This window comes from Cricetulus griseus, chromosome 6 (assembly GCF_003668045.3).
Source record: "Cricetulus griseus strain 17A/GY chromosome 6, alternate assembly CriGri-PICRH-1.0, whole genome shotgun sequence".
Lineage (NCBI taxonomy): Eukaryota > Metazoa > Chordata > Mammalia > Rodentia > Cricetidae > Cricetulus > Cricetulus griseus.
In genome coordinates, this window is record NC_048599.1 from 101,301,049 (window position 1) to 101,317,911 (window position 16,863).

Below are 16,863 nucleotides of genomic sequence, written 5' to 3' on the forward strand. Positions count from 1 at the left end.
CTTGACGTTCATTATCTGAAATTCAGTTTTCTTAGCTGTAATGTAAAAGGAATAAGTTTCATTGCTGGGGTTTTTCTTAACTCAAATCCCATAAACTGTCTTAACTTTCTTGACAGAGAAATGAAGTTTCTCACATTTATCAAAATCAGTGTATTAGACTAGACTCTCTGTGATCTATTAATGATACAATGATAATTTTTCTTAACATCAACTAATATATCTTAGTAAGTAATAGGTAACCATTGTTAGATTCTTACTTTGTTTGCGTCCATTCTTTATTAGGCTCTATGGAAATACAAATTTGCACATCTAAGAATGTAAATTGTTATAAGGCTTAGGTTTCTTTTACTACTGTCTATTCATTCAGAAAATCAATCTGAAATTTGCATGTAATAACTTTTTTGTAAAACTTGTATAGCCACTGGATAAAGGATAATTGAGGTTCATAAATGGTCTAGTTACTGATCATGGTTAGAGAAGAATGTAAAAGCTGAAGAAGGAAAGTTTTCACATTTTTAGCACATCAGGTCAATTCTTTGAAAATACTTCTTTAATGACAGAGACCTTCACTGGGGGTGTTCTGTTATACAGTGTCTATTTAAACATTATGTGTTACTGAGAAAAATGGCTTTTATTTGCCATGTGTGCAGCAAATATAAGCCGAGTAGGGTAGGATTGAGATGAAGGGCCTGTTGTTATACATGTGCATGGACATATTTTCACATAATCAGTGTAGCTTTTATCCTACAACTTATAGAACATCCACTAAGGAAATTCATTTGACTATAAGAACCATAGTTCTAATGTCTGTTGAAGTTAACAGTAAATCTTAGCGTGAAAACCTAAAAATAACCAGGCGGTGGTGATGTATACCTTTGATCCTAGCACTTGTGAGGCAGAGGCAGGTGGATCTCAGTGAGTTCAAGGCCAGCCTGGTCTACAAAGCGAGTTCCAGGATAGCCAGGAATCTTAACACAGAGAAACCCTGGTTCAAAAAACCAAAAGAAAAAGAAAACCTAAAAATATAAGGGGGAGTCAGATGACCCACTTAAATTTAAGAATCCAATCAAATTTCTTATTAGAATTTTGCTAATCCAAAATAGCCATATTTTCATGATTACATATTTTAGTTGGAGTAAATATGCTTTTCTTAATCTTATTTAAATAAAGAACAAAAAAGTTAGATGTGAGCACACATAAAATTTAAATGGATATGTGTACCCCTGCATGCATATGTGAAGGACAGAGAGGGAGTCCTGTGGCTCTTCACCTCACTTTTTTAGACAGGACCACTCACTGAACCTGCAGTTCAGTGTTTGAGTTGGAGTGGCTAGCCTGCAAGCTCCTGGGATCCACCTATCTCCATAACCCCCAGCACTGGAGTTCCAGGCACATGCAAGTACTTTACCCATTGAGCCATCTCCTAGTGTCTCCCCCACTACCCCTACTTTAATTTTTTTAATATTTATTTTGTTTTAAATTGTGTGTATGCATCTATTTGTGTATTGTGGATATGCTCACATGAGTGCAAGTGCCTATGGAAGTCAGAGGCAAGATATATAAAAGTGAACAGGATAATAAAATAGACTGCTTCATGTGTTAATAATTAATATACTGTCAATTAGGTTTTACCTGTACCTAACCTCCATTTAATGGTTTCATAGAGTTTAATGTAAATTTTATATATATTGAAATGAGTCAGTCGCTTTAACAGCAGAGTTCTGGGAAATGTGTAATTTCATATAATGTATGCTGTTATTATCATATAGACCATTAGCATATACCAGAAAGTTTTTCTAATAAAAACTTTGGCATCGTAACTTGTAGTTCATTATAGACTCTTTCTGTTTTGTGTGTAGCTCAATATATGTCTCTGGTATTTACCCATGTTGTTAAATATATCATAACCTACTTCATTTTATTGCAGAGTAGTATTTCATTTTGTGTGTGTACCACAATATTTTTGTCCATTTTCTCAGTGGTGGATACTTAGTTTCCAGCATTGCGCTATTGTGAATTAAGCCACCGTGCACATTTTACTGTTTTCTTATCTTATAATGTCTCTACAGACTGAATCCAGGGCCTCACAAATGCTCAGTGAGGTCACTGCTTCTGAACTACACTCAGTTACAGCTACCACACGCATTCTTATGTGTCTCTTTGTGGACATGATTATTGGTATTTTCTTGAACAAATACCTGAAGAACACAATTGCTCAATCAGATGCACATATAACCTTTTGTTTTCTCATGTAGCCCAGGCTGGCCTCATACTTACTCTGTAGTTAAGGGTGACTTGAATTTCTAATCCTTGTGCTTCTACCACCTAAGTGCTAGAATTGCAGGCATGTGCTTTGTATGAGTAATCAGACCCAGAACTTTGTGCATGTGAGGCAAGCACTCTACTGACTGAGCTACATCCCATCAGTTTTTAAAAGTTTTTCACTTAATCTACAGCTTGATTGTTATTTATTTATTTTTGAGACAAGTTCTCAGCCTGTAACCCAGACTGGCCTAAAACTCAAGACTTGAAGCAGTCTTTCTACCTCAGCCTCCCAAAGTGCTGGGATTGCAGTGTGAATCACCATACTCAGTTTACTTTTACTTTTCTTAAGGCTATATTTGTAGTCTCAAGTTTTAAATTTTTCTTCTTCCTAATCTTTTAGCTTCTTTTCTTTTTTCTTTTTAGGATTTATTTATTATGTATACATGCCTGCATATATGCTTGCACGCCAGAAGAAGACATCAGATCTTGTTATAGATGGTTGTGAGTCACCATGTGGTTGCTGGGAATTGAACTTAGGACCTCTGGGAGAGCAGCCACTGCTCTTAACTGCTGAGCCATCTCTCCAGCCCCCATCTTTTAACTTCTTACAGTAGAAGCCTATGTCATGTATTGAAAATGTTTTACTTTCCATCGTAGGCATTTATAGCTATAAATTTTCTTGTATTCACCAGTTTTTATATACTACATTTTCATCATGATGAATCTTCTAATTTCCCCTTGTGACTTCTTTGACAGGTAGATTATTTAGAAATGTATAATTTTCCCATATTTGGAGACCATTCCACTTACTTGTTTCTTCCTGATTTCTGTTTTAATCATGAGAATTTGCATGCATCTCTGGGCATCTTCAAGCATTTGATTTACAGCTATTTTCGTCCCTTACTATTTATTTAACAGTCATTTCATGGATACTAAGGCATTCACACCAAGCAAGATAGTCAATATTCAGATTTTCCTTGGATACATTTCTAGTGATCATGAGACAATCTAGAGTTCTATCTTCTGGAATGGAATTATTGGTTTGTTTTCAACACCCTGAGTATTAGGATTATATACTATGAATCTGTTACATTGATGCCATTCATGATGATATTTGTACACAAACATTATAATTCAGGGACTACTTATTTTTTTTCTCTCTTTTTATTATTATTAATTCAAGTTAGGGAACAGGCTTGTTTCACATGTAATTCCCCTCTCCCTCTCCCTCTCCCTCCCCTTACCCCCATTCCTTCTCCCCCACCTCCAACCTACCCCCCACCCCATCCACCCACCACTCCCCAGGCAGGGTAGGGCCCCCAACCGGGGCTCCACCAAGTCCACCAAATCTTCCTGTGCTGGGCCTGGGTCCCTCCCCATGTGTTCAGAGACAGAGTGCATCCCTTCAAGTGGGATGGGCTCTCGAAGTCCCCCACATACACCAGGGCAAAAAGCCAGTCCACCTCCGGAGGCTCCCAGGAGTGCAGGGGCCTCCCCGATGGCATCCATGATCCGGGGCAGGGACTACTTTTAAAAACAATTTATACTGAAACACAATGAAACTTTACATGTATTAAAGTTACAGATTTGAGAGCAGTTCTGAAAGTTCTCAAAGCAACTTCTATGCACAGTTGTATAGTGACTGCTTTTTAAAGGCTTAAGATGTAATTAATTTAAAACATGTTGTACTCCTGTAAACTCAGTCTACCTTTCCTCAGTTTCCTAAGAAACTCTCTGAAGTTCTCTGGTAGCCGCTGACATAGTAAGACTTCATTTTTCTCAAATATCCTTAAATTACTTAAAAGCTTGTTAAAGTTATCTTGATGCTTGCAATAAAATCATATAGCTAAATCAGTCTGTATATCTAAACGTTTTAACTGAAATCCAAGAGCAGGCAAAATCGTGGCACTGGTCTTTCAACCCAGAGCTGAGAGGCTAACTCATAAGAATTGTGAGTTTGAGGCTAACTGGGCAACTTAGCAAGACTCTGTCACCAAAAACAAACAAACAATACAAAACAAACAATAAAAAGAGAGAGAGAAAGAAAGGAAAGAAATCTCTGGATAGCCTGGTCCTCAATATAACAAATTCCTTTAGACATTATCAAATAAATGATTTCCTGCATCAGAGGTAGAACTCCACATCTGTGCTTTCCAAATGTATGAGTTCCCTCTCACATGCCTAGATCTATGTAATGTTTTAAATAACTGACTGTCTGTAGATTCCACTTCAATTTCCCTTTCACTTCTATAGTTAGATTTTGCTTTGTTGTTTTGGTAGTGATACTGGCTGTCAATTATCTGAACATCTTTTAAAAAGATTTATTTATTCATATTTTATGTGTATAAGTGGGTTTTTTTTGTTTGTTTGTTTGTTTGTTTGTTTGTTTTGCCTGCATGTATGTTAGTGTACCACGTGTGCAGTGCCAAAAGAGGCTATGGGATCCTCCATGACTGGGTTTACAGACAGTTGTGAACCACTGTGTGGGTGCTGGAACCGAATTCTCTTCCTCTAGAAGAGCAGCTGGTGCTCTTAGCTGCTAAGCCACCTTTCCAGCCCCGTGTCTAAACATTTTTAACTCCTGTTTGAGTTACCTGTGTCTCAAACACTTATTTTACTGTATTGGTTTTAATCTGTTCTCATCTGAAGATGGCCACAGGTGCTCTAACTCCCTAATTTCAGATATCCACTGCCTACAGGTAGACAGTATGTTTGTGTCTACTACAAATACACAATTTAGATATTTTGGTTTTCTGCTAAAACTTACAACTCAAGCTTTAAAAACATTTTAAGGAACTTTCAAGTCTTTAGGAAACTAAGAATGGGATACAGAAATAAGTAGAAACTCACAAATATCCAAGTTTATCTGACACTTTTTAACACTATAGAAAAATTCCTAGTCTTTGTGAATTTCTATAAAATTAGACTAGAACTCATGAAATTTGGGCTTACAGGATTTGTTGTTAATCATATAAAGCATAGACTATTTTGGTTCCCTTGAGACAGGGTTTCTCTGTGTAGCCCTGGCTGTTCTGAACTCGTTCTTGTAGACCAGGCTGTTCTCCAGCTCACAGAGATCTGCCTGCCTCTGCCTCCTGAGTGCTGGGATTAAAGGTGAGCCCCATCACTGCCCAGCTAGATATTTATTTTTTATATTACTCTTTTAATAATGCAACTTTACTGAATGCTTATAATTTTAAAAAAACAAAAATCACTCCTTTGAGTAAGATGTTAATCACCTTGGAGTTCTGTTTGAGGTTTAGTAAAGTGAGTTTCTACAAAGAAACGTCTTTAAGACCTGTGTGACAAACCAAGAAAAATCTATCCACCCAGTGGGTAGCCAGTAGTTTTTCTGCAGGGGGTTTCTACTAAAAGCTGACAGAGGGCATCTTGGCAAATGTTCAGAAACCTACATTAACTTAGCTGGGCCCTGCATGGAACCTCATGTTCAGCAGAATTCTTCTGACCTGTCTCTGCGTGCTGAGCTAATCAGCAAACACCTAATGAGCCCACACCAAAGAAACAGACCCTCTCCCAACCGACTTCATTTTCCTATGTTCTCTAGGGGGGGAAAGACAAGACTTCATGAGGACTGATGATACTGCAAAGACCACAATAATGATAATTAACTTGCTGAATTTAGAAGATTATGCTGTTAATTAGTTGCAAAATAAAGATAAGTACTACAGCAGCAGATGGTAGGATAACACCCAGGAGAAGGAGGGTTATCACTCTGATGAGCTGCTGCGGCACGTGTGAAATATGGATCTGACTTGTTCATAAATTGCTCCTAGAACACATTATCTTTTTCTTTGAACTATGATGGAGTAGTTTATTTCTTCCAAGTTCTGACAGATGTTATGAACATTTATTTTCAGGTGCTGCATAAACATAGAACATGAATAATAATTTTTTAAGCAAGCTCCTCTGAAGAATGAGTGTATCAGATGGGTCAGCACATCAAATTATATTCATCCTTAACTGGCATAATCTGTCTCTCAGAAAAAAAAATGTCAGTATAGCAGTTGAAATTTATACCTTTAAATATTAACTCTAAACACAAACACGTGTGTCTGCTTCTTAGAAATGGGTTTTATTCTTTGAAAAAGTAATAAACCTTTTACCTTAAAAATATAACCATGCCTTGGCTTTATTGCACATGTTGGGGGTTATAGACCCTTTATAAAGTGTTCAACCTTTATTTTTCTAGATACTCCGTTTTTTATTTATTTAATATTAAACTTCTCTTTTGAGAGAAATATTGATCTTAGTATGGACTCAACAAATATATCGATTGCAAATGTACTTAGAATATTTACTACTAGGCCAGAACTCTTATTTTTGCAAAGCTCTTGTTTAAAATATCAAATTGCCTGTCAACAGAATTTCTCCTTTTATCTCTATTCTAATTCATTTTGTGATTTTGAGAAGAAACTTCAGTCTTCAGGGAGTTAATTCACTTGTAACATGGTGATTGATTTCTATATCTCTGCCAGTTCCTAAGGTCAGTTAGTAAAACAAATGTCCATTATATTTAGAATTGCATTAGCTCTTTTAGCAAAGGTATTTGGCCTTTAAAATATCATAAAAATGAGTATGAGTGAATTATGGATATCTTTATCCGTTGTGTGAAGTTTACTTTCATTTTTTTTTTTTTTAGCTTACATGAGCTTTTGTTGTAATTTTTTAAATTGGCAATTCAGAGCAATGCCAATTAACCCTTAAAATCTCTCTCTTGTAGTTTATACCCAGTGGCACACTTTATAACTCAGAGCCATTGTAATCAATGTCACAGCATGGAGCAAACATTAGTGCTTCCTCACTGGATGAGTACTGTGTACCCTAGGGCAGTCAAGGGAGGATAATGAATGAATACTGATACTGCTGTAAGTGCTCTATATGGTAGTAACTTGCTCTACTAAAGATTATTCACGAGAGTGATGTTTATGTACTTCAGGCTCCCCTATGTGTAGTTACTATATTTCATTAATTCTGAGTTAAGCTCTTGACTATAAAACTTTAAATGCTTTTTAATTCTATGATGCTTTCTACCTAAGGACTTAAAAATGTTTTGCCTTCACAAAATTTACTAAGCTCAACCACTGAATACATTATACATTTCTTATCCAGAAATGAAGCCCCAATACAAATTAAGTATTATTCTTTGTATTTTGATGTCTGACATTCTGATGGTAAAATGCATAAATCTGAAGATTGGCTACCACCCCATATAGTTAACTACTTTGTTTTAATCCAGTCAGCATAATCCTGTTAATAGTCTTATTTTTCTGTATTTGTTACTAAAGTTATTTGTAATTGCTTGAGAGAGAGAGAGAGAGAGAGAGAGAGAGAGAGAGAGAGAGAGAGAGAGAGAGGAAGAGGAGGAGGAGGAGGAGCAGCCAGTGATCATATCTGGATTCTATGGTCTTGAACATCATTTATGTATAGACTATTGGGCCACAGCAATGCCTCAAATGATCCCCAAGGATATTTGGAAAATAAAAATTGTTTAAAAACTCTCCCAATTTTTGCCCCAATGCTGAGAACCTGCAGGCTTCTCTAGCTCTTTTGAAGAAGGAAGGCAACCTGCTGATGAGATAGCTCAGTGGACAAAGGCACCTGATACTAAGCCTGATCACCTGAGTTTGATTCCAAGGACCTGCCTGCTGGAAGGAGAGAGCCAATTCCCACAAGTTATCCTCTGACCTCTGCCTGTGCTCCCATGTGTGTACATGTGCATACACAAAACTTGTATTTGTTTAGTGGAAAAGAGATGAGGAAACAATATTTGAGAAATCCCTTTATGGGTCAGATAGTTTTGCATGTTATGTTTAATCTTCACTTCAAGTCCTACAAGCAAATTGTCATTAATTTTCTAAATGAAGACACTAAGTCTTGAAGACTGATGATTTGTTCAGTTGTAATTTGAGGAGGTTAAGTCTAAATTTGTGTCTTAGTTGTATAAGGCTTAGCAATGTGTGCTGACCAATGAAGTTGATAGAACCTTGCAAACATTGTGCTTTTTTCATAAAATCAGCCAGAAAGGAAAAAGAAACACACCTGATCTGGGTAACATGGTTTATCAGTTGGCAGTGTTAATGTTTGTCATTCTCTTTAATTCTAAGTGGTTTTTATTTGAATAATTAAATCATGTAGTCTCAGATGATCTTTTTTTCTGTGTTTAAGTAATACTAAGGATATTGTATACAATAGGGAATCCTGAAAGATTCTGTACTTTGAAATTTGGTCTCTTCAAATCTAGTATTTGAACTAGCTTATTTGCTGTATGACCTTGACTAGAATGATTAGGTTATCTAATCTATAAAGTAGGACTAGTCTCCAATTAAAAACATAGTGGGAACTACTGATCATAAAATAACACAGATGAATCTCCAGTGTGTTTTGCAGAGACAAGAAGCAGATTTAAGGGGTTGTGCCCTGGGTGCAGCTTTTTGCTGTGGTAGTCTAGGTAACAGAGCACCCAGCATCAAAAAGCAGATTAGTGGGGGGTGGAGGGTGGGGAGATGGCTCAGTGTTTTAAGAGCACTTGCTGTTCTTCCAAAAGACCTGAGTTCAATTCTTAGTACCCACATGACAGCTAACAACGGTCTGTAATTCGAATTCCCTCTTCTAGCCTCAACAAGTATCAGGCATGCATGTGATACACAGATAACACGTTCAGGTAAAACATACCTATATGTCCAGGCATACATGTAAAATAAAAATAAATATTAAAAAATAAAAAAGCAGATTAGCACTTCCCAGGGACAGGGAAGTGCCATGACAAGAGGCCAACCGAGTATTGTGTTGGCAAAGAGAGCTATTCCAGAATACATGCTACTTGAAGCTCTCAGACCTGTCCAATACAATGAGTAAATCACTGCACATAACATACTGTCAGTGAAATTTTCAGCCACTGACTTCATTTTAAAATCATACCCCTAATCTAAAAGGATTGGCAGAAAGAGGAAATGCCCACTAATACACAGATACAAGCATGATCTCATGGGAATATTGATGACATTTTATGGAAGATGGGTCCTATATAATGAAGAAATTGCTTAAGTTTGGATATTTATAGATTTTTATAAATTGTTTTAGTTGGAATAAATGAAAGCAGTTCTAGAATTATTTAGGAACTTGTTTCAAAAGCTCCTCTTGAGCAACTGTGCTTGGTTCCTTAGAGAAAGCAGGGAGTAATAATTGCCAGTGATCTGTTTAATATTAAACATTCCATGCAGTTATATTTACATCTAGAAAGTCTGGAAAGCACTAGATCAACCACAGCATGACTCTTTTACACACACACACATACACAGAGATCTACACATGTATAGATAACTCTTTTCCTCCTGATACATACCTAAATCTCTTAAGAAAATGTAGAGACTGAGGTGTAGCTCAGTGGTAGAATAGTTGCATAGTATTCACAAATACCTGGATTCATTACTTAGAGGGAGGGATAAAAATATCTCTGACTCGGATATTTGGGTCTTAAGGGCTACATCTCAGTTACCAAGAACAGTGTCAGTGATAATGACTTCAAGTCCTTAGGTCACTGAAGTCCCTTCATTAATCATGTTTGTTTGCTAAAGCAGGATACAGAAAAATTTCCAAAAGAACCTCTGCTCTTAAAGAACTTATTATCTGGCTTGTAGATAAAATAATTTGGTATAACTAATTATAGAATAAGCTTTATTCAAGTTTCATTCAATCTTTCTCGTGTGTGTGTGTGTGTGTGTGTGTGTGTGTGTGTGTGTGTGTGTGTGTACGTGTGTGTACGTGTGTGTACGTGTGTGTACGTACTCAGGTGTTTGTGAAACAGGGTCTCACTATGTAGCTCTAGCTGACCTGGAGCTTGATGCATAAAACAGACAGGCCTTGAACTGTTATTTAACTGTCTATGCCCTCTTCAGTGCTAGAATTGAAGGTATGCACCAAAGCCAGCTCAGGTTCTATCTTTATAAAGAAATGTATCAATTACATCTAAGGCATCATTCTAACACTAGCTATGTCATACTGTCAAAGTTCATGAGGTCTGATTCAGGTACTAGCAAAGTACAAAGTAAAACAAATAGATCTCCCAGGGCTGGGGAAATGGCTTTGTGGTTAAAAAGACTTCTCTTACCGAGGACCTGGCTTGGTTTCTGTCACCCACATGGTGACTGACAGTCACCTTAACTTCACTTGCAAGGATCCAATGCTTTCTTCTGTCCTTCATGGATACCAGACACACAACACAGTGCACATACATACATGCAGGCACTCTCACATTTGCATAAGTAAATCTTTTTTGTTTGTTTTAGTTTTTAAATTATATTTATTTTTTTGCAATTTTTATTTGAATTAGAAACAAGATTATTTTACATGATCCCAGTTCCCTTCTCCCTCCCATCCTCCCTTACTCCCCCCCCCAACTAAAACCCTACCTATCACATATCCTTTCTGCTCCCCCTAGATGGTGAGGCCTTCCATAGGGTGTCATCAGAGTCTATCGTATCCTTTGGTATAGGGCCTAGGCCCACCCCCGTGTGTCTTGGCACAGGGAGTATTCCTCTATGTGGAATGGGCTCCCAAAGTCCATACCTATGCTAGGGATAAGTACTGAACTACTATAGGAGGTCCCGTAGATTTCCGAGGTTTCCTCACTGAAACCCTGTTCCTGGGGTCTGGGTCATTCCCATGCTGGTATCCCAGCTATCAGTCTGGGGAGCAAGAGTTCCCCGATGTTCAGGTTAGCTGTTTCTGTGGGTTTCACCAGCCTGGTCTGGATCCCTTTGCACTTCACTCATCCTTCTCTGCATCTGGATTCCAGTTCAGTTCAGTGATTAGTTGTGGGTGTCTGCTTCTACTTCCACCAGCTGCTGCATGAGGGCTATCAGGTGGCATATAAGTCAGTCATCAATCTCATTATCAGGGTAGGGCATTTAAGGTAGCCTCTCCTCTGTTGCTTAGATTGTTAGCTGGTGTCATCTTTGTAGATCTCCAGACATTTCTCTAGTGCCTGATTTCTCTGTAATCCTAAAATGTCTCCCTCTATTATGGTATCTCCATTCTTGTTATCTTCTGTTCTTCCCCTGACTCAATCTCCATGCCCCGTCATGTCCTCCTTACTCCCTCCTCTTCTTCCCTTCTCATTTCCTAGCTCCCTCCCCCCTTCCCATGCTCCCAATTTGCTCGGATCTTGACCCTTTTCCCTTCTCCCGGGTACCATGCAAATCTCTCTTAAGGTCCTCCTGTTTCCCAGACTCTCTGCCAGTAGGATTGTAGGCTTGCAATCCCCTGCTTCATGTCTAAAATTCATATATGAGTGAGTACATACCATGTTTGTCTTTTTGTGACTCGGTTATCTCACTCAGAATGGTTTTTTCTAGTGCCATCCTTTTTCCTGCAAATTTCAAGATTTCCATTGTTTTTTTTTGTTTTTTTTTTCTTCTGAGTAGTACTCCATTGTGTAAATGTACCACATTTTCTCTATCCATTCTTCAGTTTTGAGGGGCATCTAGGCTGCTTCCAGTTTCTGGCTATTACAAATAGTGCTACTATGAACATCGTTGAACAGATGTCCTTGTTGTATGAATGTGCTTCTTTTGGGTATATGTCTAAGAGTAGAATTGCTGGATCTTGTGGTAGACTGATTCCCATTTTCTTGAGGAGACGCCATACTGATTTCCAAAGTGGCTGTTCAAGTTGGCATTCCCACCAGCAGTGGAGAAGTGTTCCCCTTTCTCCACATCCTCTCCAGCATAAATTGTCATTGGTGTTTTGATTTTGGCCATTCTGACAGGAGTAAGATGGTATCTCAGAGTTGTTTTGATTTGCATTTCCCTGATGGCTAAGGATGTTGAACACTTTCTTATGTGTCTTTCAGCCATTTTAGATTCCTCTATTGAGAGTTGTCTGTTTAGTTCTGTACCCCACTTTTTAATTGGGTTGTTTGGTGTTTTGGGGACTAGCTTCTTGAGTTCTTTGTATATTTTGGAGATCAGCCCTCTGTCAGATATGGGGTTGGTGAAATATCTTTTCCCAGGCTGTGAGCTGCTTTTTGTCTTGCTGACTGTGTCCTTTGCCCTACAGAAGCTTCTCAGTTTCAGGACGTCCCATTTATCACTGTTCATCTCAGTGTCTGTGCTACTGGTGTAATCAGAAAGTGGTCTCCTGTACCAATTAATTCAAGGGTATTTCCCACTTTGTCTTCTAATAGGTTCAGTGTGGCTGGATTTATGTTGAGGTCTTTGATCCATTTGGACTTAAGTTTTGTGCATGGCTATAGGCTTGGGTCTAACTGCAGTCTTCTACGTGTCCGCATCCAGTTACGCCAGCACCATTTGTTGAAGATGTTCTCTTTATTCCATCGTATAAATTTGGATTGTTTGTCAAAAATCAGGTATTCGTAGGTGTGTGAGTTAATATCAGGGTTTTCAACTCTATTCCATTGGTCTGTCTGTTTTTGTGCCAATACCAAGCTGTTTTCAGGACTATAGCTCTGTAATAGAACTTGAAGTCAGGGATGGTGATGCCTCCAGAAGTTCCTTTATTGTACAGGGTTGTTTTGATAAGTAAATCTTAAAGTGGAGAGGGACTGGTTTTCATACTAGGAATGAAAAGAACCCTGGATTTAAATGTTAAATTCTTCCGAATGACAGATTATCAAAGGGGCCTAAAAAATGCAACACCAGATTATAGAGATGGCTCATCAGGTAAAAGTGCTTTCAACCCTGGAATCCATGTTAGGAGGAGAGGACCTCCTTCTAAAAGATTATCCTCTATGTGTGACATGTGTACACACACACAAATATGTTTAAAACACAGCATCGGGCCATCATCCTAGTCAATACTGAAAACTTGAAAAGAGATCAAATAGACCTGTCTGGAAAAGAAGAGTATTAAATCTTAGAATCTGGACAAAGGCTGTTAAGGGTATGGGCTTAGGGTGGGAGAGGTTAGGTGAAAACATACAGATAGTTGGTGTTACTTTTTTTTTTTCTTTCTTTTTTTGTGTAACAATGCTGGATACAATATTTTCATGTTTTCAGTCTTTTCAGAATAAAGTGCAACAATGTATAAAATCCTGTTGTTGTGCTAGATAAAGAGAAGCTTCCCAAAGCCCTAGTTTGTCATACTGGTGTTTATTATAACACAGTGAAATGAAATAAATGAAAGCAAATTTTGAAGCCAAATGTATTTATGTCCTCCTTGGCAAACACTGTCTTTTTACTTTTTAGTTAGTTGAAGAGTATATTGAGAGTTAGATTTGCATGTAACAGGGCGAACCAATTTTTAAAATAGTGTTTGCATTTCAGAGATTAAAAGCTGCTTTGACCCAGCAACATCCTCCAGTTGCCAACGGTGATACTGTAAAAGGCCATGGCAGTGGATTGGTTAGGACTCAGTCAGAAGAATCTCGTCAGCAGTCCTTACAGCAGCCAGCCACCTCCACTACAGAAACTCCGGTATGTGTGTTGCTGTCATTATTCACCACTCTGGTCTTCCTTAAAAAGAAAAATACAGTACAGCTTATGTGACTACCTTATATATTTATAGTCTCTAAGTATATGAATATAATGTAACCATCTTAACTTGATGTTTGTTTTGTGCTGATAGAGATTTAACCCAGCACTTCAAACTTGCTAATCTCCCTTCTTCTGAGCTATATCACCAACCCTAACGCTGTGTAAATTTTTTTTATTAGTTATTTGAACAAAGGGTTAAATGGTTATTTTATATCTTAAGGGTAGGTAGAGTAAGAAATAGTTTGTTATTTGCCTACTGAGCCCATTTTGTGCTTATTGTATTCATAAATACATGTTTTATTTGGTCATGCTATTTTAAAGTATCCTTAATAATAGGTAAAACAATTTTTCAAGTTTCTCTTTTTGATCACATGCTGGTAGTCTGAAGTTCTCTTTCCAGAGTTTTGTTTTCCTGTCTCCCATGCTGCATATTTTGTGGCACAGTTTGGGATTTGTAAGAGACTCTGAAGGTCCCTAATGTTGGATAGTCCTATGTAGTACACAGTGTGATTAGTGGCTGAAGATTTATGTCCTGGGGTGATAACCAAGATAACCAGGCTGACCAATAATGAAGATCAAAGCCCTATGGACTTCTCCTTACCTGTAAAATAAGTATTATTATTAAAATAACTATTTATTTTAGTACAACTGGCATATTTAATAAATTTTATTTTAAAATAGAGTTGAAAAATGTTTGTAAACTTATAGTGAGTAGTTTTCAAAGGGTTTAATGGATATAAAATCAGTTTAAAAGTTTATCAGTGCATTTTTTCTTTATTGAAAATAGATTTTTTATATATCTAATATATTGATTATGTTTTCCCCTCCACCTATTACTCCTCCCAATTCCTCACTACCTCCTCTTACATTTGTATGCATACCCTTTCTTTCACTAGAAAACAAACACAGTTTTGAGTCCAGCCTGGTCTACAGACCAAGTTCCAGGACTACACAGAGAAACCCTGTCTTAAGAAAAACAACCAAAAAAAAAAAGGAAGAAAGATAGAAGAAAAAAATGGAAGGAAGAAAACAGGCATCTAAGGAATAATAATAAGATAAATCAAAAACCAACAAATCAGAGTAGGACCGAGAAACACGTGTAGACACAGATACACATTCACATACGCAGGAATCCCATAAAATCCCAAAGCTAGAAGCCATAATATACACAAAGGACTATAATGTAAAAATAAAATGGGATTCCCTGACTTGACATTTGAGACAAAGATCCTCCAAAGATGCCATTGAGTTTGTTTTGTGTTGGCCATCTACTCTGGGCATGCAGTGTACCCCTGGGAGTACTTTGTTTCTCCAGTGAGACTCCATTGAAGAAAACTAATTTTTCATTTGCAAGTGGCTAGCAATTAAGGATAGCTTCTGGGTTAGGGATAGGGGTGTATGTCTACTTCTCTCATCTCTAAGACTCCATCTGGTGCAGACCTGGCAAACCTTGTGCATGCCTGTTGTCTGGCTGTGGGTCTCTATATTTGTGCCCATCTGCTGCAGGAGGAAGCATCTCTGATGATGGCTGAACAAGGCATGGATCTATGAGTATAACAGAATGTTGTCAGTCATTTTTATTGCTATATCCCTTTAGCAAGACAGTAAAAAATACACATACTTTAAGACATTCAGTGTATATTGCATTGAACATTTTGCTATCACATAGTTTAATTATTTAAAAGGAATTCATCCACCGGATGATTTCCATGTTGTTCCAGAGTACTGATGTCATCAAGTCTTACAACATGAAGTTAGCAGCACTCTCCCTTTTATACTGTGTCTTGCCTGTGTTAATTTACTCACTACACAATAATGTCACAAGCTTCTCTTCATGTTTTACAGGCTTCTCCGGCTCATACAACTCCACAGACCCAAAATACAAGTGGCCGTCGAAGGAGAGCAGCTAATGAAGATCCTGATGAGAAAAGGAGAAAGTTTCTAGAACGAAACAGAGCAGCAGCTTCAAGATGCCGACAAAAAAGGAAAGTCTGGGTTCAGTCGTTAGAGAAGAAAGCAGAAGACTTGAGTTCACTAAATGGCCAGCTCCAGGTATGACGCATAAATGCACACTTAATTTGTGCTTATTAGTTAGGAGCATAGTTTCCATCCTTCAGACATTTTAGAACATGATGTATACTGCATGTATGTGGACTCTGTAGTAAACCATGGTCTCCTAAACCTTTGTGAATGATGACATGAAGAAATACCACGCTTTCAGTGCTGGCACAGTGAAGAAATTTTATGTCTGTTTATTTGTATGGTACACAAATACCCTATTTACCTTGCTTGAAGTTTAGTTCTCAAAAACTTCAAAAATATCACTGGTTTTTTTGTTGTTGATGTTGTTTTATTTTGGTTTTTGTTTGTTTTGTTTTTGGTTTGTTAACCATAAGTTGTTTCAGTGGCAGTTTTTACATTCTTTCTTTGAATTACAATTTTATTTTGTTTCTTCTTCTTCTTCTTCTTCTTCTTCTTCTTCTTCTTCTTCTTCTTCTTCTTCTTCTTCTTCTTTGTTTTTTTTTTTTTTTTTTTTTTTTTTTTTTTTTTTTTTTTAAGTGAATATAGTGATCATGAAAGGTGCCAGATTGACAGCTTTGGAAACTGAAGGATTCTAATTATCCACAGAACAGGTACAATTTGGCCAGTGGCAGAACATATGATTTCATACTGCACTGCCGATGTGCCTCAGATACATTTCTTAGGACCTCATGTGGTATAAAGATTTTAAGGCTTCTTCCCCATTCAAGTCTTTGGTAAGATTTCCAATAAAAGTATCAGGTAGCACCAAATGTGATTATTTCCATCATTTCTCCTTCCTTTCTTTCCTGTTTTTATTATTTTGCTTTTGATGTTGTGAATATTCTCCAGTAGTCTCTTTTGAACTACCAATTAACTGGAAATTAATGTTAATAAATTTGTAGTTTATTAATACTGGTCAACAGTACTAGAAATTGAAGTCAGGGCCTCAGCACTCTGCCACTAGTTGGTTCCTTCTTTATTATTTAGAAATTTTAGCTTAAGAGAGCTAAATTGCCCAAGCTTGCTTCAAATTGAAGACCTTCCTGCCTCAGCTTTCCAAGTA

General features: G+C 37.4%; 1 protein-coding gene across 2 annotated transcripts in view; it reads left to right on the forward strand.

Moving 5' to 3' along the window:
• Window positions 1–16,863, forward strand: part of Atf2 (activating transcription factor 2) — an 86,351-nt gene that overhangs the window by 58,610 nt on the left and 10,878 nt on the right. For both annotated transcript variants that reach the window (XM_027420160.2, XM_027420159.2), the window contains 2 exons: window positions 13,569–13,718; window positions 15,624–15,830. In XM_027420160.2, the coding sequence (XP_027275961.1) occupies window positions 13,569–13,718; window positions 15,624–15,830 (357 nt within the window). The remainder of the gene's footprint in view (window positions 1–13,568; window positions 13,719–15,623; window positions 15,831–16,863) is intronic.